Source organism: Thalassophryne amazonica, chromosome 16 (genome assembly GCF_902500255.1).
Source record: "Thalassophryne amazonica chromosome 16, fThaAma1.1, whole genome shotgun sequence".
Classification (NCBI taxonomy): Eukaryota; Metazoa; Chordata; class Actinopteri; order Batrachoidiformes; family Batrachoididae; genus Thalassophryne; species Thalassophryne amazonica.
The window spans coordinates 31,173,701-31,199,565 of record NC_047118.1 but is presented as its reverse complement, the minus strand read 5'-3'; the positions used below and the strand labels follow the sequence as shown (position 1 = coordinate 31,199,565).

Below are 25,865 nucleotides of genomic sequence, written 5' to 3'. Positions count from 1 at the left end.
TAAGATGTCTTAATCCTACAAAACTCTAACGAAGTTTGTCAATGTGCAGGATTAAGCATTTGTGTGTGTTAGTTTAGACGATTAGGGGAATGCAGCTCGTGTTTCTGCATGCCCTGAATGATTTTGAGCTGAATATGTAACAGTTAAGAGTCTGTCTGAGTGTGTTGTCATTGGGTTTGGCAGAATGATGCCCAAGAAGCAAAGGTGAGTTATTCAGTTATTTTTAAAAATGAATGAATGCATAAATTCTGACTGATATTCCTTCTGATAAAGGTCATATTGTGGTATGGTGTTTGCTTTCATTTGCAACTTAATTTTTATTTCAATTTTGAATATCTCTAAACTAGATTACATAGCGTAAATTCCTAAAAGCTGGTGAAAGGGTTCGGCCTTCCCTTGAAAGGTGTCTAAAAACAAGATAAAAACACTAAATCTGAGGGATATTATCTTGCTGCATGGACAGATCATTTGAATCAAGATTGTTAAATCTAGAAATAAGCATGTCAAACACCTAAAATAAGAAAATAACCCTTAAAACAAGATTAATTTTTGTAACACATCTAAATCTAAAGTTTTTTTTTGTCTCGATAAGAACCAAATAATTTGCAGTGTACCAAAAGAAAAACAAACTTTAGATTTAGACATGTTAGATAATTTATCTTGTTTTAAAGGTGAATTTCTTATTTTAAGTGTTTGACATGCTTATTTCTAGATTTAACACTCTTAATTCAAGACATCTTGTCAAGTGAAATTATAATAATAATTTCCCTCAGATTTAGTGTTTTTATCTTTTTTAAACACCCCTTTTTTGCAGTGGACCTTTACAATATCAGGTGAAATCAGATAAACACATGTAAAAATTTTTATAAAATTTATTTTAGACAAGATACCAAAATACTGAAGTGGATTTCAGGCTTCCGTGGGACTTACGCACTATAATGGATGTTTTTCTAGTATAAAAATATGATGCTGTTAAATCTTAAAAAAAAAAAAAAAAAATCCAACACCATCATATTCTCATTGCTTCTACGGTTCCTTACTCACTCATCCTCAACCGCTTGTCCAGGATCGGGTTGTGGGGGCAACAGCTCCAGCAGGGGACCCCAAACTTCCCTTTCCTGGGACATATTGACCACCTCTGAGTGGGGGGTCGAGAGGCGTTCCCAGGCCAGTATGGAGATATAATCTCTCCACCTAGTCTTGGGTCTTCCCCGGGGTCTCCAGTCAGCTGGACGTGCCTGGAATACCTCCTGAGGGACATGCCCAGGGGGCGTCCTTACCAGATGCCCGAACCACCTCACCTGACTCCTCTCCATATGAAGTAGCAGCGGCTCTACTCCGAGCTCCTCACGAATGCCCGAGCTTCTCATTCTATCTCTAAGGGAGACCCCAGCCACCCTCCTGAGGAATCACATTTCGGCCACTTGTACCCACGATCTAGTTCTTTCCGTCATGACCCAACCCTCATGACCACAGGTGAGAGTACAAATGAAGATTGACCAGTAGATTGAGAGCTTCGCCTTTTGGCTCAGCACCCTTTCGTCACAACATGGTAGAGTGAATGCAATACGACCCCTGCTGCGCCAGTTCTCCAGCCAATCTCACGCTCCACTGTCCCCTCACTCATGAGCAAGACCCAGAGGTACTTGAACTCCTTCACTTGGGGCAAGATCTCATTCCCTACTCAGAGTAGGCAATCCATCAGGTTCCTGCTGAGAACCATGGCCTTAGAGTTGCCGATCCTCATTCCAGCCACTCCACATACGGCTGCAAACTGATCCAGTGAGTGTTAGAGGTCATAGTCTGATGATGCTAACAGGACCACATCATCTGAAAAAAGCATTGATGAGAACATCAGCCTACCAAACTGAAGACCCTCCTCCTCTGCCCAGCTATGCCTCGATATCTTGTCCATGAATATCACAAACAGGATTGGTGACAAGGTGCAGGCCAGCAGAGGCCAATCTCCACCAGAAACAAGTCCGACTTACTACCGAGGACGCAAGCACAGCTCTCGCTTTGTGATTATGGAGATTGGATGGCCCTGAGAAGGGACCTCCTCACTCCATACTCCCACAGTATCTCCCGGGGTACCCAATCATACTTCTCCAAGTTTACAAAACACATGTAGACTGGATGGGCATACTCTCAGATACCCTCCAGGATGCTTGTGAGAGTGAAGAGCTGGTCAGTTGTTCCACGACCAGGACGGAACCCACATTGTTCCTTTTCAATCAGAGGTTTGACTATCGGCCAAACCCTCCTTTCCAGCACCCTGGAGTAGACTTTACCAGGGAGGCTGAGTATTATAGTACTCTGCTTGCCACCGTGGTGTGCGCAGGGTGATAATTTTGACAATTTATTAAAAATCTCTGATCTTGTTTTATCATTTGACCGTTTGTTGTTTTTCTTGAAGCCCATGGCATGACACCCAGGTAAACAATAAGACCAACAAACCTATGCTGAACAAAAAGGGGAAGGTAAGTGTTATGTTTCATCCTAGGCTTAAAATGCAGTAAGTAGATAGATAGATAGATAGATAGATACAACTCCTGACAATAATTATGGAATCACCGGCCTCGGTTTATGTTCATTCAGTTTTTTAATTTTGTAGAAAAAAAGCAGATCACAGACATGACACAAAACTACAGTCATTTCAAATGGCAAATTTCTGGCTTTAAGAAACTCTATAAGAAATCAGGAAAAAAAATCCTGGCAGTCAGTATCGGTTACTTTTTTAGACCAAGCAGAGGGAAAAAAATATGGAATCGCTCAATTCTGAGGAAAAAAATTATGGAATCATGAAAAACAAAAGAATGCTCCAACACATCACTAGTATTTTGTTGCACCACCTCTGGCTTTTATAACAGCTTGCAGTCTCTGAGGCATGGACTTAATGAGTGACAAACAGTACTCTTCATCAATCTGGCTCCAACTTTCTCTGATTGCTGTTGCCAGATCAGCTTTGCAGGTTGGAGCCTTGTCATGGACCATTTTCTTCAACTTCCACTAAAGATTTTCAATTGGATTAAGATCCGGACTATTTGCAGGCCATGACATTGACTCTGTGTTTTTTTGCAAGGAATGTTTTCACAGTTTTTGCTCTATGGCAAGATGCATTATCATCTTGAAAAATGATTTCATCATCCCCAAACATCCTTTCAGTTGATGGGATAATAAAAGCGTCCAAAATATCAACGTAAACTTGTGCATTTATTGATGATGTAATGACAGCCATCTCCCCAGTGCCTTTACCTGACATGCAGCCCCATATCATCAATGACTGTGGAAATTTACATATTCTCTTCAGGCAGTCATCTTTATAAATCTCATTTGAACGGCACCAAACAAAAGTTCCAGCATCATCACCTTGCCCAATGCAGATTCGAGATTCATCACTGAATATGACTTTCATCCAGTCATCCACAGTCCATGATTGCTTTTCCTTAGCCCATTGTAACCTTGTTTTTTTCTGTTTAGGTGTTAATGATGGCTTTCGTTTAGCTTTTCTGTATGTAAATCCCAATTCTTCTTCTTACTTATAAGGTTTTGAATAATCAGGTCCCATCTTATCTTAGGGACCTCGTAGTACCATATCACCCCAATAGAGCGCTTCGCTCTCAGACTGCAGGCTTACTTGTAGTTCCTAGGGTTTGTAAGAGTAGAATGGGAGGCAGAGCCTTCAGCTTTCAGGCTCCTCTCCTGTGGAACCAGCTCCCAATTCAGATCAGGGAGACAGACACCCTCTCTACTTTAAGATTAGGCTTAAAACTTTCCTTTTTGCTAAAGCTTATAGTTAGGGCTGGATCAGGTGACCCTGAACCATCCCTTAGTTATGCTGCTATAGACGTAGACTGCTGGGGGGTTCCCATGATGCACTGTTTCTTTCTCTTTTTGCTCTGTATGCACCACTCTGCATTTAATCATTAGTGATCGATCTCTGCTCCCCTCCACAGCATGTCTTTTTCCTGGTTCTCTCCCTCAGCCCCAACCAGTCCCAGCAGAAGACTGCCCCTCCCTGAGCCTGGTTCTGCTGGAGGTTTCTTCCTGTTAAAAGGGAGTTTTTCCTTCCCACTGTAGCCAAGTGCTTGCTCACAGGGGGTCGTTTTGACCATTGGGGTTTTACATAATTATTGTATGGCCTTGCCTTACAATATAAAGCGCCTTGGGGCAACTGTTTGTTGTGATTTGGCGCTATATAAAGAAATTGATTGATTGATTGATTGATTGATTGATTTCCTTTAGGCGGTTTCTTACAGTTCGGTCACAGACGTTGACTCCAGTTTCCTCCCATTCGTTTCTCATTTGTTTTGTTGTGCATTTTCGATTTTTGAGACATATTGCTTTAAGTTTTCTGTCTTGACGCTTTGATGTCTTCCTTGGTCTACCAGTATGTTTGCCTTTAACAACCTTCCCATGTTGTTTGTATTTGGTCCACAGCTGACTGTGAACAACCAACATCTTTTGCAACATTGCGTGATGATTTACCTTCTTTTAAGAGTTTGAAAATCCTCTCCTTTGTTTCAATTGACATCTCTCGTGTTGGAGCCATGATTCATGTCAGTCCACTTGGTGCAACAGCTCTCCAAGGTGTGATCACTCCTTTTTAGATGCAGACTAATGAGCAGATCTGATTTGATGCAGGTGTTAGTTTTGGGGATGAAAATTTACAGGGTGATTTCATAATTTATTCCTCAGAATTGAGTGAGTCCATATTTTTTCCCTCTGCTTGGTCTAAAAAAGTAACCGTTACTGACTGCCACAATTTTTTTTTCCTGATTTCTTATAGTGTTTCTTAAAGCCAGGAAGTTGCCATTTGAAATGACTTTAGTTTTGTGTCATGTTTGTGATCTGCTTTTTTTCTACAAAATTAAACAACTGAATGAACATGCTCCGAGGCTGGTGATTCCATAATTATTGCCAGGGGTTGTAGATAGATGGGGTGGATAAGGTTAGATTTTACTCATGTGAAGCTTCTTGGTGCTATATAAATAAACTGAATTGATAGATACAGTCTATTCTCTTCACAATAACTCATTAAAATCCAGCGATTTTGATGGACGAGATCAGTCAGACAAGCAACCATGTTTTGGTTGTGTAATTAAAATATGTCTGCCACCTGCTGGACAGTTAGTATATGCTGAGTTGATGATGGATTAGGAGCTGGCATGGTTGTTAGTGAAAGAGACAGACTAGTATTTCTGGACAGAAATCTAGTAACTCAGAGAAGGAAGCCACTGCTTTCTGATTGTTTCACAACACTTACATTCTAAACCTCAAGTAACACTGTAATCTGTAACCCACGCAGAAAGGATTTTGTATGACCGTTGCAATGAAAGAAAAAAGCGAGGGAGATGGTCGAATCAAATTACAGAAATTTATTAGATTTCCTCAAATTACATTAACAACTTAAGGTTTTGATAAAATTCTAAATTAGGTTAAGAATTTTTTTTAAGATGAAACAAATAACAGCATTTTTAAAAGTTTGTCCAAGTTATCACTTTTTTCAGTGAAGAAATTAACACTGGTGGGTTCTGTTATTTATTTATTTATTTATTTTACATTGGTCACTTTCTATAAAACTCAAGTCCACACAACTTTATGAAAAAGATTTTGTATGAATGTAGATAAAGTAGACACACGTGTAATAGCACAGCAGATAGGAAAAATGATTGTGCATTTTGTGACTTAAGTACCAAATTTGGCGCACATATTCTAAATTAAGTAATGTTCATTTTCAGATGTGGAGGCATCCTGGAGCTGACATCTAATGACCTACAGGATTCACTGAAGAATTACACAGGGGTCAAAATTTAAAAAATGTTCCAAACATATTGAAAGATATACCATATTATTTGTCTGATCATAACAATTCCAACAAGTTGTAGTTTAGACTATCCTTGACAAAATGTTGTGACTAACCCTAACCCTAACCCTACAGGGTAAAAACAGCAAAAACGATGACAACGGTCAATTTCAGATTGAACAGGGGTCAAAAGTTAAAGTTGCGCCAATTTTGGTAATAAAGTGATGCAAATTATTGGTTGAGCTAATAGCCTAGCTATGTGTGAATGCTGATTGGTCAGTGTTCTATGCATGATGTCATTATCATCATTTCATGGCACCTACTTTCTGCAGTTGAGGGACGACTTAAATTGACCTCAAAGGTGCTTTAATTAGCTCCTAATTAAACCCGTTGGTCATTTCAAAGCTTTTAAAAGCAGATACATCAATTTTTGGAACATTTTGTAATCTTCCATGTAGTTTAGAGATGCAGTCATCTTATTGGTGTATGCAAACCTTTGACATTTGATATATATATATATATATATATATATATATATATATATATCAAAGGTCAAAGGTTTGCATACACCAATGGTATATATACCATGGGTGTATATACACCAATGGTCTTGGTGTATATATATATATATATATATATATATATATATATATATATATATATATATACGAGGTCTGTCAATAAAGTATAGGTCCTTTTTATTTTTTTCAAAACTATATGGATTTCATTCATATGTTTTTACGTCAGACATGCTTGAACCCTCGTGCGCATGCGTGAGTTTTTCCACGCCCGTCGGTATACGTCATTCGCCTGTGATCACTCCTTGTGGGAGGAGTCGTCCAGCCCCTCGTCGGAATTCCTTTGTCTGAAAAGTTGCTGAGAGACTGGCGCTTTGTTTGATAAAAATTTTTTCTAAACCTGTGAGACACATCGAAGTGGACACGGTTCGAAAAATTAAGCTGGTTTTCAGTGAAAATTTTAACGGCTGATGAGAGATTTTGAGGTGATACTGTCGCTTTAAGGACTTCCCACGGTGCGAGACGTCGCGCAGCGCTCTCAGGCACCGTCATCAGCCTGTTTCAAGCTGAAAACCTCCACATTTCAGGCTCTATTGATCCAGGACGTCGTGAGAGAACAGAGAAGTTTCAGAAGAAGTCGGTTTCAGCATTTTATCCGGATATTCCACTGTTAAAGGAGATTTTTTTAATGAAAGACGTGCGGACGGGTCCGCGCGTCGGGACGCAGCCGACGCGGTGCGGCGGCACAGGAACAACACCTCCGTGTTGATAACCATTTGTAAAATCCAGGCGGCTTTTGATGGCTTTCAGTGGAGTGAGTATATGAGAAATTGTTTAACAGCTGGACATGTTCCAACTTGTCCTTAAGGCTTCCAACAGAGGTGTTTTTCCTGTGGCGGAGCGTCGCGGCGGCTGCGAACCGACACTGCAATCCGTCTGCACGTCTTTCATTAAAAAAATCTCCTTTAACAGTGGAATATCCGGATAAAATGCTGAAACCAACTTCTTCTGAAACTTCTCTGTTCTCTCACGACATCCTGGATCAATAGAGCCTGAAATGTGGAGGTTTTCAGCTTGAAACAGGCCGACGACGGCGCCTGAGAGCGCTGCGCGACGTCTCGCACCGTGGGAAGTCCTTAAAGCGACAGTATCACCTCAAAATCTCTCATCAGCCGTTAAAATTTTCACTGAAAACCAGCTTAATTTTTCGAACCGTGTCCACTTCGATGTGTCTCACAGGTTTAGAAAAAATTTTGATCAAACAAAGCGCCAGTCTCTCAGCAACTTCTCAGACAAAGGAATTCCGACGAGGGGCTGGACGACTCCTCCCACAAGGAGTGCTCACAGGCGAATGACGTCACCGACAGGCGTGGAAAAACTCACGCATGCGCACGAGGGTTCAAGCATGTCTGACGTAAAAACATATGAATGAAATCCATATAGTTTTTGAAAAAAATAAAAAGGACCTATACTTTATTGACAGACCTCGTATATATATATATATAGTTGCATATGTGGAAATAAAAAATCGTATAGTTTTAGTAATGTTTCAGTGTGTTGCTTTCATTAGAGTTAACCAACATATGAAAGTTGTGATGATTAGACACACTTTGCCAAAACTATTTAAATCCACAGTAGTTTTGACTATACAGTATTTGCTGGTTTAGATATAGAATTAAACCCAAACTGGATATTCAAAGAACTATGGCACTCAAGAGTATACTTCTGCCAAGTCCCAACAATCCTGTTTATTTCTTCTAATCAGTGCTGTAGTGACAGAGGGGGCGCCGTTTCTTCAGATAATGTTGGAATCAACTGACACACATTTTTAAAAATATTAATAAAAATGATCCTGGCTCCAATTTGGCTTCAACATTGAATCAACTCTTCCTTAACCCAATGCTGCCCCCAATATATTTGTAATTCATTCATGCATTTTTCATAAGATATCATGCTAACAAACAGACAAGCATATCAATGGTGAATACGATGGTGAGGCAATTACATTTATGAATTCAGATGTGCATGCATTCGGTTTGACTTGCATGCAGGCCATTAACAGGCCCAGGTGAAGTCAGGGCAGTTAGGAGCTGCACAAGTTGCTCAGTCAGGATTACTCAGAGCCTCTTTGAATTGATTTCTCTGATAACGTTGTCCAGCCACAGATTGACGACCTCTGCAGTTGGTGCGGTTGCATCTGCTGACACTACGGCTGGTGGTTTTCCAATACTCAAGTGTGATTAAGCTTGGGCTAAAGTGTGTGTGCGCATGTGCATGTGTGTGTCAGATGGTACTTAAGCAAATTAAGAGAGCTTGTGAGGATTAGTGATTGATTGTATGTGTCAGAGTCCACAGTGAGTTGGGGGGGGGGGGGGGGGTTGAACAGGAGGTGTGATATTTGACATTTAAACCTGTCTACAAAATAATCATTTCCGTGACACCTCCCTCCCCTTTTCTCTCAAAGTTGTTATCAGTGAACACGTCTCGTACCCCCGGTGGAGGTCAGTCTGGCAGCAGTGTGGATAAAGTCAGGCTCAGCAGCAGCAGAAGCAGCAACTCTGTCACTGCTGGCAGCAAGCTTGGTATCAGCCTGAAGAGAAGCAGTAACCATCAGTGGCCCAAACAAGTGCCTCAGTTATCCAAACCTGCTGTTCATCTCAGCAGCAGCAGCCAGAGCGTTTCATCCCTGAACACCTCCTCGCTCTCTGCTGCAACCTTCTTGACCAGCAGCGGCTCCCTCGGCAGACTGGACCAAAGTTTCAGCGACAATGGTAAATTTAAATTATATCAGTCATTACAGTTATATTTTTGTATTACAGCCATTGCATGAATATTATGAATGAATATATTATCTTATTATATTGTGTATTTTTTTAAATTACATAATCTCTATGTGTATATTAACAATGTAATATCTGAGTTCTCCTTTTATTTAGTTATTTATTTGTTTGTTTGGGCCACATATAAACAGACAAACACATTCATTCGTTGAAATCACATTCAACACAATTTAAAGTTTCCAATCCACCTAACTTGCATGTCTGCGTGTCTTTGGATCTGGGAGGAAGCCGAAGCACCCGGAGGGAACCCACACAAACACGGGGAGAACATGCAGACTCCACACAGAAAGGCCACAGGTGCGAATCGATCCCATGACCTTCTTGTTGTGAGGCAACAGTGCTAACCACTAAGCCACCGTGCTGCCTCCAATTAAGTCTCATGCCATAATAAAAAAAATACATATAGAAGATTGTCAATCATTATACACAGCACAACAATGGTACAGTCCAACTAAAAGAAAAACCCTTAAAAATGACCAGAAGCATAAAATAGAAATTATGACATCGAAAGATGTGCCTGAAAAGGTGACATTAAGAAGTTAACACATAATTTCGTGCTCCTCCTGTAATATTTACTGTAGTTCTTAAATGTAACCATACTGACTTTACTTTTTAACACCATTCTGAACATTATTCTCTTGATTAATTTTACTAATATCGAGGTGACTCTAATAATATGTAACAAATGTCAAATGCCATCTTTATATCTTTGAAAGACAGTAGCTTTGTACATCTCTTTGAGTGAAATATATTTTAGCTTTATTTAAGTCCATAATAATAATAATAATAATAATTTAAATAATAATGATAGTAATGTGTTCTGCACCATTTATTTTGCTGTTTCAGAAACAAAGAAAGGAAAATCTTCAGAGAAGACAGTTGTTCATGATCATTTATCCTCTCAAGAGCTCCTCAGGTTGGTTCAGCTTTGATTGTATGATCTGTAGTGGATTCTTTTGTTTCCTTTTAATGGTTATTGTGAAAATATGAAATTTTATTAGTATGTACTCTGCTTCAAAGTAATGGGATTCAGATGTTATTGATGCACAGGAAGAACACTATTGTGTTGTCACTTTATCACGAGGAGGTGATGGTCTAGTACAGTGGTTTTCAAACTGTGAGGTGCCAGAGTTCTTCAGGTGGGGTTGCAAAAAAAAAAAAAAAACAGTAAACACTGTTAACCAACAAAAGCAGAAAGGGAAAAATGAAAAAGAAAACATTTTTAGCCAACATGCCAGGTGGAAAATGGATACATTTTTAGTGTGTAAATCTACCAGTGAGAAGACAGTTTGGGGCAACCAAAAAAGAAGAAAGTAGAGGACAAAGACCCAGACTCATTGCTTGGACTAAACAAGAGGTGAGACTAGATGAGAGACTAAATATGTATCAAAGTTGAATTACAACCCCAATTCCAGTGAAGTTGGGACGTTGTGTAAAATGCAAATAAAAACAGAATACAATGATATGCAAATCCCCTTCAACCTATATTCATTTGAATACACCATAAAGACAAGATATTTAATGTTCAAACTGATAAACGTTATTGTTTCTGTGCAAATATTTGCTCATTTGCATCATTTTTAAAATGAGCAGATATTTGCACAAAAACAAAAAAGTATCACAAATAGACAGTTCCTTAAAAACACATAAATATATTTAAAATGTGGTTAACATGTGTAAAAGAATAAAAAGAAACACACAAAGATGAAATTGTGTTGGCGTTGGGGGGGGGGGGGGGGCGCGCAGCTATTCATTTGTTCTCTGAGGGGGGCTCACTCGCCCATGCTTTGAAAACCCCTGGTCTAGTGGTTAAGCGTTGGGCTTGAGAGCAGAGGATCCTTGGTTCAAACCCCAGCTACACTAGGCAATCCTTAACCGCTTAACGCCCGAATTTATATAGCTGTATATAAAAAAATGTTTTGTGTGTGGTTTTGCCTTTAAGTAGATGGTAAATAATGTTGAGATTATTAATTTCACTTTTGCACAAAAACTATATAGTAATATTGGGTATTCTGGTAATGACTTTATGTTATAATGTTATAATAATAATGATAGTATGTTGCAAATTTGCGACAGCGGGCATACAGGTCAATTTGGTAAGTTGCATATTTGAGTCAGAGATTGTAGCATATATGCGGCGATGGGCGTTAAGGGGTTAAAGGCCTTTGGGCAAGGTCCTTAATCCCTGAGTTGCCCCCTGGTGTGTAGTGAGTGCCTCCTTGCATGGCAGCACCCTGACATCGGTGTGTGACAGGGTGAATGTGAGGCATCATTGCAAAGCACTTTGAGCTTCAGATGGAAAAGAGCTTTACAAAAACAGTCCTTTTACAGTATCACTCACATATCAAGTTTGATGGACGACGGCCAAAGGACCTGGGAGGAGGAGGAGGACAGACAAACGTGTCAGATTGGGACTGATTTACCTTTGACTCCACGCAAACAATGTTATGATGCAAATAATTCAGTTTGTTGTTAAAAAATTAGCAAATTTAACATTTTAAAAATCTCTTTCAAACGTGTGCATGTCTTATTACATTCTGTCCAGCTCCCTTCCAAAGCAAAGGACTCATCTGAAATCACAGAACTCAGATGCACAGTCAGCCGAGAAAGTGACGCTTCCGAGCAGCTGTTTGCACGAGCGCTGCAGAGTTGGAGCGCATGAAACCTCTGAGTGGGCTGAAGAGCAACAGCAGACAGAGCCGGAGCCAAAACTACAGCCAAAGAAAGAGAAAAGTTCATCATCTTCATCTCCAGTGACCTCTTCTCAGGAATCCATCACCAGTTCACCATCCACAGACTGCACCAAGTTTCCCAGCGGTCCTCATCAGGTGGAGGAAGGTGGAGGTGCTTCCTGTTACCAGCTGCCACTTCATGTTGGAACCACGCAGATTGGTGTGTTACTGAACAAACTAAAAGGTCAAGCAATAAAAATAAAATACAATTTAGAATGTAAAGAAGTGCAGAGTGAAGGTGCAAAGGTGCTCTCTGCAGAGCTTTCACTGTCCTGGGGAAGAAGCTGTTTTTAATTCTTTCTGTCCATGCTTTCATGCAGCACGGTGGATTAGTGGTTAGCACTGTTGCCTCACAACAAGAAGGTCATGGGTTCGATTTCCACCTGTGGCCTTTCTGTGTGGAGTTTGCATGTTCTCCCCGTGTTTGCATGGGTTTCCTCCGGGTGCTCCGGCTTCCTTCCACATGTAAAGACATGTGTATTAGGTGAACTGCAATTGCAAAAGAGATCTCGATCTCAGTGGGACTAACCTGGTTAAATAAAGGTTAAACTAATAGAAAATTAAAATTAAAAATCATGACTCTGAGCCTGCCAGATGGGAGGGTGTCAAAAAGGCGTGTCAGACCTGATCTTTTCGGCTGTGTTTCTCAGCCGGGTAGAGTGGATGGATATGGTCCAGGGGTTGAAGAGGGGTACCGATGATCTCTTGGGCAGACTTGTTTCTGTGACACACTTGTAGTTGGTCTAAAACGCCGCTGCTCACCCTTTAACAGGCATTAGAAAACATGAACACATCACAACGTGAACACATAAAGTGGATTGGATTGGACTGGTGACCTGCCCAAGATCTTTCCTCTCCTCTGAGGTGCAGCTGGAAAACCACACCACACATCCACAGCTCAGGACACTTTCTATGGCGCACTAGTAGAAGTTGGTGAGAAGTTTGTGTGGGTGCCTAGATTTCCAGAGGGTCCGTAGAAAGAAGAGTCTCTGCTGGACCTTCTTCACCAGGTCTTTTGTGTTCAATCCCCACGTATGGTCCTCTGAGAGGTGAACACCAAGGTACTTGAAACTCCTCACCTGTTCCACCTCTTCTCCACTGATCACCAGGCTGGCACGTGCTGTGGCCTTGTGTTTCCTGAAGTCAATGAAAAGCTCCTTTGTCTTGTTAGTATTGAGGAGCAAGTCATTTTTCTGACACCAGGATGTGAGAGCCTGGTCCTCCTCTCTGTAGGCTGCCTCATTGTTGTTGGTTATCATCCAGCCATGACTGTGTCATCTGCAAACTTGAGTATGTAATTGCTATAAACTGGAGAGCAGTCATGTGTGAAAAGTGAGTATAAGAGTGGACTCAGAACACATCCTTGGAGGGCGCCGGTGTTGAGGATGGTGGTAGAGGAGACGAGGTCTCCAAATGTCACATACTGTGACCTGTTTGAGAGGAAGTCCTTAAATTATAGTTATAGCTAGCTATAGAGGTGGTAGTCCAGGCCTAATGATAGCGGTTATGAAATTACATAGCATAGCAAATTTGATTGTTATTAATTTGCTTTGTGGACATGATCATTAAATATCATTAGTACAAACTGTGAAGTAACACATTTGCACATTTCATGGCAATATATAATATTATAGCAAATATATTTTTGTGTACAATCTTGTAATCACCAGATTTAGCAGATGCATCATCCCAAGATGGAGATGAAAGCAGCCGCTGTAGTTCAACAACGGTGCCATCAAATGCAGAGTATTCTGACAAAAGTTCAAACAAACTGGATGAAAGTCAGCAGCCATGGCAGCAAAGTGAAAACACACTCATGACAGAAGATCAACAGCTGTCCAAGAATGTAACTTGTCCCTCCATCCTGGAGACAGACAAACTGGGATGTGAGCAGCAAACTGGCCGACTCGTCAAAGAAGTGAGAATACATGATGTATATGTGTGCGGTTCTGCCATAAAAGCTGCAAAATATACATTTTTATCAAACCAAATAATTATGTTAAAGAATCACTGTGAGGTCAACCAGGAAATAAAGAGTAACTCAATCTTGCAAGAAATGCAAATCAGCTGTGAACCTCACAACGTGTGTTCTCGAGAAATGTTGGTTTCTCAGAATGTATAAGCTGGAGAAGCATTTCCTACTTTTTCTGGGTCAGGCTCAAAACCTCTCAATTGCCCCTCATATCTCCACCATGATTTACATACATATTTTAACCACAGATTCCACAAAGCAGAATGGAGAATAAATATACTGTATAGGAATCGCCTCATGTGCTTCCCTTGACCTAACAACAATATTAATCTGGAAGATGGCTTCCTCACTTATACTGACTCAGGGTACGATAACGGCGTATGATTTGTTGTGTTCACTCCAACGTGCATGATCACAGAATATGTAAAAAAGTAACAGGCTTTTAGTCATATTTGTTAACTTATACTCACATAATATTAATGGACCACATTAAAATATGATTTCAATTTCAATTTATTTTCATTTATATAGCGCCAAATCACAACAGAGTTGCCTCAAAGTGCTTCACACAGGTAAGGTCTAACCTTACCAACCCCCAGAGCAACAGCGGTAAGGGAAAAACTCCCTCTGAGGAAGAAACCTCAAGCAGGCCAGACTCAAAGGGGTGACCCTCTAATTGGGCCATGCTACAAACATAAATTACAGAACAATTCACAGACAAATATACAAGAAATACTATTGGCGCACAGGACAGGAGGATCGCCAACATGAATACAACTACCATCTCTGGATGGAGCTGCACCTTAAACAGAGAGAAAAAACAGAATCAGGCATCAGAAAGACAAAAAAAAAATTGTATAATTTGCCAGCATTAAACAACAAGAAAAACAGAGAAATACTAAGGTGATCGCCGGCCACTATCCCTAAACTTCACTAAAAGACCCAGAATTTAGGTGAAGTTGAGGATGCAGCCCGCTCCATTTACCAATAAATGAATTAAAAGAGTAAAAAGCGTAAAACAAAACTGTACCAGTATGCTAGCCATATGAAAGGGAAAATAAGTGCGTCTTAAGTCTGGACTTGAAAATCTCCACAGAATCTGACTGTTTTATTGAGGCAGGGAGATCATTCCACAGAACAGGGGCACGATAAGAGAAAGCTCTGTGACCCGCAGACTTCTTATTCACCTTAGGGACACAAAGTAGTCCTGCACCCTGAGAACGTAAAGCCCGGGCCGGTACGTAAGGTTTAATTAGGTCAGCTAGGTATGGAGGTGCCAGTCCATGAATAATTTTATAGGTTAGTTTTGAGACATGAAGTCCAGATCTTTATAGGGATTTGCACCAAATTAAATACGAGGGCTGTCAATAAAGTATAGGTCCTTTTTATTTTTTTCAAAAACTATATGGATTTCATTCATATGTTTTTACGTCAGACATGCTTGAACCCTCGTGCGCATGCGTGAGTTTTTCCACGCCTGTCAGTGACGTCATTCGCCTGTGAGCACTCCTTGTGGGAGGAGTCGTCCAGCCCCTCGTCGGAATTCCTTTGTCTGAGAAGTTGCTGAGAGACTGGCGCTTTATTTGATCAAAATTTTTTCTAAACCTGTGAGGCACATCGAAGTGGACACGGTTTGAAAAATTAAGCTGGTTTTCGGTGAAAATTTTAACAGCTGATGAGAGATTTTGAGGTGATAGTGTCGCTTTAAGGACTTCCCACGGTGCGAGACGTCGTGCAGCGCTCCCAGGCGCCGTTGTCAGCCTGTTTCAAGCTGAAAACCTCCACATTTCAGGCTCTATTGATCCAGGACGTCGTGAGAGAACAGAGAAGTTTCAGAAGAAGTTGGTTTCAGCATTTTATCCAGATATTCCACTGTTAAAGGAGATTTTTTCAATGAAAGACGTGCGGACGGGTCCGCGCGTCAGGACGCAGCCAGCGCGGTGCGGCGGCACACGAAAAACACCTCCGTGTTGATAACCATTTGTAAAATCCAGGCGGCTTTTGATGGCTTTCAGTGGAGTGAGTATATGAGAAATTGTTTAACAGGCAGGACATGTTCCAACTTGTCCTTAAGGCTTTCAACAGAGGTGTTTTTCCTGTGGCGGAGCGTCGCGGCGGCTGCGTCCCGACGCGCGGACCCGTCCGCACGTCTTTCATTAAAAAAATCTCCTTTAACAGTGGAATATCCGGATAAAATGCTGAAACCGACTTCTTCTGAAACTTCTCTGTTCTCTCACGACGTCCTGGATCAATAGAGCCTGAAATGTGGAGGTTTTCAGCTTGAAACAGGCTGACGACGGCGCCTGAGAGCGCTGTGCGACGTCTCGCACCGTGGGAAGTCCTTAAAGCGACAGTATCACCTCAAAATCTCTCATCAGCCGTTAAAATTTTCACCGAAAAACAGCTTAATTTTTCGAACCGTGTCCACTTCGATGTGCCTCACAGGTTTAGAAAAAATTTTGATCAAACAAAGCGCCAGTCTCTCAGAAACTTCTCAGACAAAGGAATTCCGACGAGGGGCTGGAGGACTCCTCCCAAAAGGAGTGCTCAGATGGCGAATGACGTCACCGACAGGCGTGGAAAAACTCACGCATGCGCACGAGGGTTCAATGTCTGACGTAAAAACATATGAATGAAATCCATATAGTTTTTGAAAAAAATAAAAAAGACCTACACTTTATTGACAGACCTCGTATACTATTGTAATTCTCATAATGTGAATACCTGATTTACGCAGTCACTGGCCGTGGGCCATGGTCAGCTCCCTCCCTGCATGATTTCAAATGACATCCAACCCATGACATGATTACATCTCAACCACGGTCCCCTGACAAAGGCATAACTGCAGTAGATGTGAGCACATGTGTTCATGTCAATATGGACATCACATCACCGATAAGTGACATGCCCCTGCTGTCCAGAGCAGCACAGTGCTCACATGCATGGGCTCATAGCTCCAGGTTGTGGGGCATATAAGCTGCCCACACTGTCTTGTCAGTCAGGTTGTCATTGTATGCCTGTGGGGTGGTTAAGGTGGTGGGCTTGAGACCAGAGGATCCTTAGTTCAAATCTCCTTCAGACCAGAAATATCATTAACAACTATCTAACAACAATATCATTGGACAATCCGCTAAATTGTCCAATATCGCACCCTTCCAACAAGTTTCTTGAAAGTCAGATTTGTCATTTTTGGGGAATCTTGCAAACAGACAGACAAACAGCACTGAAAACATTGCCTCCATGGAGGTTGTGAAAACACTCAAAACAGCTTTTGTAAAATTATGCAAAGCACAAGTTATTTTAATTGTCTTTTTTTCCCCCCCAGAATGATGACTCACTTTGTGGCTCTTCATTAGAACAAGGAGTGGCTTTGCAGCGAGTCCAAAAGATGAACCATGAGCTATGTTTTGAGTTGGAGGCACTAAAGAGCAGACTAGATGAAGCCAGAGAGGCTGAACTACGCTGGAGGCTTGATCTCTTAGCTCAGCAGGCACAGTTGCTGGTCACTGGTGACGCCAATGCACTTGCACAAGCCCGCCTAGAGCAAAACCAGAGGTATTTTCAGGAGCAGCAGGTGGAGTGGGAGCGCTGTGTGGCCTCCTTGAAGTCTCAGCTGAGCATCAGTGAGGAACAAAGGAAGGAGGCTGAGTCCCGTTTATCACAGCAACAGGAAATGCAGGACTACAAATGCCTCCAGCAGGAGGCTGATAGCTTGCGGAAAAAGCTCCAAGAGGTGACAAGTAAACTTTGTGCCAACGAGGAAGCGCAAGCACAGAAAGAGGCTCATCTGCAGAAACACCTGGTCCTTCTTCAAGCAAGTCAAGACAGAGAACGGAGGAGTATGGCGACTAGCCTAGCTCAGGCAGAAACAACGCACACAGGAGCTTCAGGAAAGACTGGATAGGGCTGAACAGCAGGTGGAGAACCGAAATAAGAGTCAGTCATGGGCCCAAGGAATTAAGGAGGCTCAGCAGCAGCATCATGAGGAGCTTGTCCGTACCGTATCTGCTTTACAGAAGCTCCAGGAAGAGAGAGAGCAGCTGAACTGTCGCTGCCAGGAGTTGCAGAACCAGCTGTCTGAGGCAGATGTGCAAGTGAGCAGGATGCAGAACCGATTGGAAGCAGAGGAGACAAGCTACTACAATCTTGGGCACTCGTATGAGAGGGTGTGCGAGGAACTGCAAGTGGCCTTGGAGAAGGTGCAGCAAAGAGAGTCAGAAACACAGGATGTACGTGAAGACTATGAGAGACTTCTTGACATGAAGGAACAAGAACTAAGAGAGGTTTTGTTGAAGATGGAGATCTTGGGTAATAGTCTTGAGGAGACTGAATGTAACTGCAGGAAGTGATGAAAGTTCAAGTGGAGTATGGGTCTTCAGGCTCTGAGCCTATAAATGACAATACCCCAAAAGCAGCTCTTGGTGACCAGTCGCCTAACAGCACAAATGTCATAGATGTTCGTGAAAATGAGAACCATGCAGAGCACAGAAGAGCCCAGGTGCAACCAAGTGATCCATCACACCAGCATGTTGGGACAGCGAATGATGACCCACAACATTTTCTGTCCGTAATCCAGTCACTTGAATCCAAACTGTACATGACAGAGGAGAAGCTAAGGGACATCTCACAGAAACTGGAGGAACAAAAGTGTCACTTCAGCTGTCAGGACCCACACATTTGCTCCCAGCTCACGAAGAGTCACGCTACCGCTCAGCGCTTGGGTCTGCTGCTTCACAATCAGGCGAAGCAGAGCCGGTGCTTCGCACAGGACACGGAGCGTTGCTGCAGGGAGCTGGCTGGTAGGTTTCAGGTTGCACTGAAAATTGTACAAGCCTGCAGGGAAACGCTTCAAGCCAGAGAATACAGTACCCCGAGTGACTGGACGGAGTTTGAGAAGCAACTCGCCACCGTTGCCACCTGCCTTCAGCAAGGAGAGAAAGACGCGAAGACCCAACAGGACGAGTCACAAAATGTCAGCAAAGGAGAGGATAGGATTCTCAAAGACGAGATGCTGGCTGGAGCTGAGAGCAATATCTGTGCCCAAGGTGGATTAAAAGATACAATACACTCAGAGGATGATGCAGATGCTGACAGAACATTAGTGAGAGAACTTTAGTTGTTGAAAAAATGATATCTGTCCTTCAGAGTCGACACTGCGCTAATTGGCTACACTCAACGCCAACACAGGATGTGGAACAAACCTACAAAAAAATAATGTCCAGAAGAATTTCCTCAAAAATTGTGAAAGAAACATGTTTGGCAAGTGCAGAAAGTTACCGTGAGCAATCCTTAGAAAGCATCATCACTGGAGCCTGTGCTGATGCAGATCTCATTTATGCTGCTCTAAAAGTACAGGAGCAGTACGATGGCATCAGCAGTGATGAAGAGAAGAATCTCTGGGAAAGTTATGCTCAAAGGAAGATTCTGGCAGATATCAGTCCATCAGAGCTGCCTACTTATGAGGAGCAAGTAGAGGTAGAAAGTCCAAGTACAGAGGAGGTCTCAAAACCTCTTGACACAGGCTGGTCGAATGCCACAAAGGTAGAGAAGAACCAAAGTGGCTCGAGAGATTCATATCCCGGCTGAAAAAAAGGGCTAAATGCTTACACCATCTCTGCCAGCAGATATCTGACAGCAGCAGGAAGGTCAGTGAGTGGGGGGGTGATTCTGCAGTCGACGTGAGTAGGATGCAGGAGCATGTGAAATTAATTTATTTGTCAGAACGGCTGCGGTCAGATTTTGAGCAGGAATTGCAACAAAAAGAGATGTTGCTCAATAAACTGCAAGTCAAGTGCAAAGAGCAGGATGCCACGTTAATACATGAGCAGGAAACATTTCATCATGCCTTAATTCAGCTCAGAGAGGACAACAGTGCCCTCAGAGAAGAACTAGAACATGCCGAGCAGAAGATAATGTCAGTTGAAAATGGAAACCAGCGACTACTGGACGAAATACAGGAAATGCAAGATTATCATGAGGAAAGGATGCAAAAACTGGAGACAGAGTTCCAGGAGAAGATAAAGGAACTGCAGCTGATCCATAAAGATGAGATGAAAGACATGCGTAGTTATTATACCCAGACTGCTTGCAATTCTGAAGAGAAAAACATAAAAACACCAAATTTTAGAGAAAGAACCCCCTACCCACCAGAGCAGAGCCTAAATCCTCCAGAAAGTGGAATTATAACAGAGAGAACAAACAGCCAAGTTACACCATCCTCCTCAGACTCAGACAAGAGGCAGTCCAAGGAGCTGGAGATGGAAACTGAAGAGGAACTTGGGAAACAAATGGTTGGAGAAGATCCAATGGATTACAAGAAAGCTCACGTAGAACTCAAGGTATCACAGACTTGATGTGATCAAGTGATCAAATTTGTCTTGTTTAATTATTCCACTAACGACCATGAAAAGAGAGAATTCAGATCTAAATCTTTCAGTAAAGTTGAAGATACAAAGAAAGAGGTAGTTTGTTAGAAATTTGATCATGTCTGGGAGCATGCACTGGTGCTGCGTGTTGCACCATCCAACACACAGTGGAATTGTCTTGGATCCTGGATGCCAACCACTCCATCCCCACTCTCAAAAATATGTAATTATCTATCTGCTGCAGCCAGGTGAAGTATGAGTGTACCCTTGGGCTTCTCCAGTCACTGAGGTCCTCAGGCACCTGTGTGCTGGATCACGCACAGAGAAATTCACCACATGGCCAAAATGCCACAATGCAAGTGATACTCATCTTAGTCTACATACGTAATGGCTCATTTGACAGAAAGTCATTCCGGTGGTACCCAAGGATCCTCTGACGAGACCTACGTAGTACCAAAGACATCCACTCATTGTCTCAGGTGTCCAAGTCCACAACCAGTACAACAGAGGTGGGACAAAGTCACCATCAAGTCACTCTCAAGTCATGAATCAGCAAGTCCCAAGTCAAGTCTCAAGTCATAATGACCACCAATTGTTTGCAAGCTGACTTGAGACTTGACTTGGGACTTGCAGATTGATGACTTGAGAATGACTTGACAGTGACTTCGTCCCACCTCTGCAATAAAATAATACAGGGAGTACCAGGACCCTAAAGTCCTGGACCTTTGTTCTCTTGCAAAAGTATCAGTATCACCAAAAACCTCTGTCCAGCAACCTCACGACTCCATAAAGTCTTCTTGGGAGTCTCTTGATTTCAAAGGCCGAGGACTCAGATACATGAATGTCACTGGCGAGATAAGTGAATGTCACTACAAGCTTCACACTTTCACCACATACAGATTCCCGTCTGATGGCTGAGATCAGGAAGTCATTAAAAGCCTGGATCTTATTAGTCTTGAGCCAAGACAACTGTAAATCCAGACACTTAGATTCCCCACTTAGTTTCTCAGGTGCTGCAATCAAGGTATCCATTGATTCCACAAAGATCACAGCATCATCCGCGTATCACAGTCAGTAAACCTTTGCTTATGGGCAAAGACAGTGGAGTCACTGGTTTCCAGACTTCCACGATGATTTCCCTTTGAAACTTGATTTACAGTAAAACTCTTATCTCTTCATTGGCAATTGTACAGTAACTTAATTTAAATGTACTTCATTCACTTTTAATTGCTGGATCCTAATAAAATGTGGAAAATAGTTTGGCTGTAAAGAAAACAGGGAAGTTCTTTAAATATTAACTGTAGTGCAGGAACATCTTTCAATATATTATTCATCTTTAGTCATCATTCATCCATATAGCTACTTATATGAGTAATTAATTTATACACTGTCTATGTACTACAATCCAGGATTTCTGTGAGAGGAGTGCCACTGCTGTAGAGGAAATGCACATGAAGATGATCAGTGATCTGCATCAACAGCAGCATCAGCAGGAGATGGCAGCCACTTCTGGAGGACAATGATCAGCTGCTGCAGGATGAAACATCTGCCACAGTGGCAGGTAAACATCCTTCTGCATGTAGAGCTGACAAAAAAAATCTATTGTCAACCAGTTAAGAAAAGTTTGGCTTTTTTACAGTATGATATCTCCTACTTCGTGATGGGCACATTTTTACAGATTCTGTTGTACAGTGGAAACAGCCTTAAAATCAAATACTCATGTTACAGCATATATTAACAGCAATACTGATGCTCATTTATGGTGTAATAATCATCGCATATTATCATTAAAAAAGGCTTTCAAAAAAAGTCCAAAATCAGACTTGGCAGATATTGTCTCTGGTGACAATATATGCCATAACACATGCATTTACAGTAAAAAATTGATACACTCGTTTATTTAAAAAAAAGATGAGATGATATACATATTAATAATCAAATCAAATCAATTTTATTTATATAGCGCCAAATCACAACAAACAGTTGCCCCAAGACGCTTTATATTGTAAGGCAAAAGCCATACAATAATTACAGAAAAACTCCAACGGTCAAAATGACCCCCTATGAGCAAGCACTTGGCGACAGTGGGAAGGAAAAACTCCCTTTTAACAGGAAGAAACCTCCAGCAGAACCAGGCTCAGGGAGGGGCAGTCTTCTGCTGGGACTGGTTGGGGCTGAGGGGAGAGAATCAGGAAAAAGACATGCTGTGGAAGAGAGCAGAGATCAATCACTAATGATTAAAAGCAGAGTGGTGCATACAGAGCAAAAAGAGGTGAATAAAAAGAAACACTGGGTGCATCATGGGAAACCCCCCCAGCAGTCTAAGTCTATAGCAGCATAACTAAGGGATGGTTCAGGGTCACCTGATCCAGCCCTAACTATAAGCTTTTTCAAAAAGCTTATAATAATAAATGTGATTAGATAGATTCATGACTTTAAACTAAAAATGATCTGACAGATTTACACATTCATAATAAAAAATGACAGATTCACAGATTTACTGTATATAAAATGATCTGACAGATTCACACATTTGTGATAATTATGATCAGATAGATACCTTTATATTGAAAAAACATCAGATAGATATACACATTTATAATACAAAATACAATTGTAAAAGTAGAGTGCACACTTGCATGGATTTTAACAAATTTGTGAACAAACTTTAGAGTAATAAACCTTTTGTGTGCAAAGTAGAAATCTTTATTGTGTGTGTGTGTGTGTGTGTGTGTGTGTGTGTGTGTGTGTGTGTGTGTGTGTGTGTGTGTGTGTGTGTGTGTGTGTGTGTGTGCATCATTGCATGAAAAATGGTATTTCTGTCAAGCATATTTTATTAATGCTGATAAAAACAAATGGTTATATTGCATTGATTGTTATAATTCAAACTACACAAGTATCACATCAAAGACAAGGTTTTCTATTAGATTGTGAGGATTGGTTATGTTGTCCTATCTTGGGCTGTTTCAGCTCTTGCTGCAATGAGGAGAAGCCATGAAGAGAAGCTGGAGAAGAATAAACAGTCTCAGCACATCAGGGGGTGTGCAAACTTCACACAGCTGCACGTCGAATATGAGTGAGAGACTACTCTTATTGCACAAATATTTAAGATAATAATGACACTTCCTGCAAATTCCGCAATCCGCTGTTGGTGTTGTGAGTGCTTCTGTTGTGGTGTTACTGCCTTCATTGTGTTGTGAAGCTTTGCAAAGCTTTTGTATTTTTTGCTTTTGCTGGTGTTGTACTAGAGATATTAGAGATATGTTCAGATCATCATCATTTGTGTTGTAAGATACTTCAGGTCAGGATTACTTACAAAAAAATAGCAATTCAAAAATAAATAAATCAACAGTAACATATTTCATAGACTGGACAAATGCATGGTCATCCTGTTATCCACCTGGTCTTCTTCTGTAGGAAGGAGATCCAGTTATTGCACAAAGAGCTGGAGGTTCTGTCCCTTCAGCACACAAAGAAGTGCCTGGAAAACTCTCAGCTGAGCCAAGATCTGCAGGATGAGAGAAAAGCATTGCTGCAGTACCAAAGAGAAAACCAGGAGCTCAAAAAGCAGCAGGTACTTGACAGACGTTTCCAACATTCCTGTTGATGTGTATCTTGGCTAATCTGTATTTCTATTAAATACAGACTGTGCGTTCCATGAAATTTTTATCTGTGGTCTTAATTAACAAACACGGGACTGCTAATAACACAAACCAAAGTTGTTGCTAAAGTGATTTAGGATTCATTTCTAGAATTTCTGGGTGGTTAAGGCCTACAAGTTAAACCTTCAGGCACAAGAATAAATCAAACTGATTCAGTGTCTTACTCTTCATTTATATATGTATGGGTTGCCATCAATATTTGTGACAATGATATAGTTGTAATTGTAAATATGATGATTTAAGAAAGAAAGAAAGTGCTATGTTTATGATATTTGTAATATACATCAATCATTAAGAAGTATAATCAGTATGGTACTCTTCATTCAATCTGTTTAGTAGGCAGTTGTACAAACTGGTACACATTTAATCTATAGAGATATTGTACAAAATGTCAGGGCAGTCTTTGGGTATAGTCCCAGTCTTGACTGCAAAAGGGTACCTTGGTCTTGATCCTGCCATCGGAAGAGGGCAGGGTTGGAGCTTACTCCTGCGTCACATAGGGACCAAAAGTGGTAGTGGGGTGGTGGAGGTCGCGTTTCTGGCCCACAGCTGTAAATGACAGAAAGATGATTTTGAGCTGACATTTTTAAATAACGTGTACGTATCGTATTGGTTGCGTTGTTGATTAAAATGTGGACCAGCTGCTTCCTGTGAGAGATAAAGCTGTTACTGATTAGGTAAATCTGAATGAAAGCTTGAAAACTGAGCCTTCTTGGTAGAACTTATGCTATGCTACATTTTTCTAAAATTTAGTGGCCGTGCAAGAAAGAGATTAGTGCGGGAAGCCACAAACACAACCTTGACAGTTATGAATGAGTTATAAGCTTCTGTGGCTGTGATTGGAGAGAAGGATTTTCATGCACGAAAGGTGTACTCGTATTGTAGGCTGAAGGCTCTCATGTGCATTCTGGCAAACTGTAGGTGAAATTTCTTTTAACAAAATCCTTCTCCGTGCCCCTCCACCATGAAGCTTCATAACTGGTGATTCAACAACAAGAAGTTGTATACACGGTGCAAGTCATATATCTTTGGAACATCTTCAATCAGTGTCACTGTGTAAGTGTACAGTATGTATTTGTTGCATTCATATTATTTGTATTTTCTCCCAATGTCCTGCCGTCATTGAAGGAGATGAATGAAACGTCTCAGATAGGATCATCACTGAGCGAGAGACAACCTCGTGTGTCCTCTCAGACATATGAGCACAATGACGTCACAGTAAACGTCTGGAGAACACTGAATGGTGAGAAAATAATGACATTCCATAGGTGCACGATATGTTTGCTCTCATAGTGTTTCCTGATTTACTTTAACCATAGGCTGTATGTAGACACTGCATAGAATATAAAATATAATATAAAATATAACAGCTTCTCAGAAGTCGCACGGTCGCAGAAAACACAACAATATCCTCTTAAAATAAATTAAAAACATGATAGAGTCTGTAGCTCTCACCATCAAAGGCAAGAAGTGACGTTGACTGAAAAAAAGAATTAAAATTTTTCTTGTCATAATGCATATAATTCTGAAAAAGAAAAACAATGAGCGTAATTGTAATATAAATGTCATTAAAATTCAAGTTGGAGTAAAGCACAAAATATAGCAAATAATTGAAATATGTGCTTTTTGATGTGTGTGTTGGGGGGGGGGGGGGGACAACAGATGCAACAAAATTGTCCTGCCACTTACAAGAGTTACTTGTTAATAAACTATGTATTATTACACTATATCATTGTCCTGATACTGTATTGGTCAAGTTTTCACTTTTACAGGACAAACTGTGTACACAGAATAAGTTCAAAGCTGATTCTATAAACACATGCGACAAACGCCAACATGGAGTTACCAACCGCTACGAGGACTTTGATTTCGCCAACTGTTCCTGCAACAGGGAAAATTCAGCACAAGAGCACAGTGAGACACTTTTACTATATTTATTGAAGTTATAAAATGTAATAAATGTATAATCA

General features: G+C 41.2%; 1 protein-coding gene across 1 annotated transcript; it reads left to right on the top strand.

The window, feature by feature from the left end:
* Nucleotides 1-184: 184 nt before the first annotated feature.
* LOC117528080 (zinc finger protein 853) lies at nt 185-18,217 on the top strand. The gene is made up of 8 exons (XM_034190615.1): nt 185-204; nt 2,417-2,480; nt 8,789-9,095; nt 10,011-10,080; nt 11,710-12,056; nt 13,567-13,814; nt 17,194-17,682; nt 17,750-18,217. The coding sequence occupies exons 1-8, from the start codon at nt 185-187 to the stop codon at nt 18,215-18,217; spliced, it is 2,013 nt and encodes a 670-aa protein (XP_034046506.1).
* Nucleotides 18,218-25,865: the final 7,648 nt, after the last annotated feature.

Excerpts from the sequence above, each read along its gene's own strand:
- LOC117528080 (XM_034190615.1), top strand. The coding sequence starts at position 185 with ATGATGCCCAAGAAGCAAAG. Across the intron at positions 12,057-13,566 it reads TGTTGGAACCACGCAGATTG|ATTTAGCAGATGCATCATCC; the intron begins GTGTGTTACTGA and ends TGTAATCACCAG. Across the intron at positions 13,815-17,193 it reads CTGGCCGACTCGTCAAAGAA|AATGATGACTCACTTTGTGG; the intron begins GTGAGAATACAT and ends TTTCCCCCCCAG.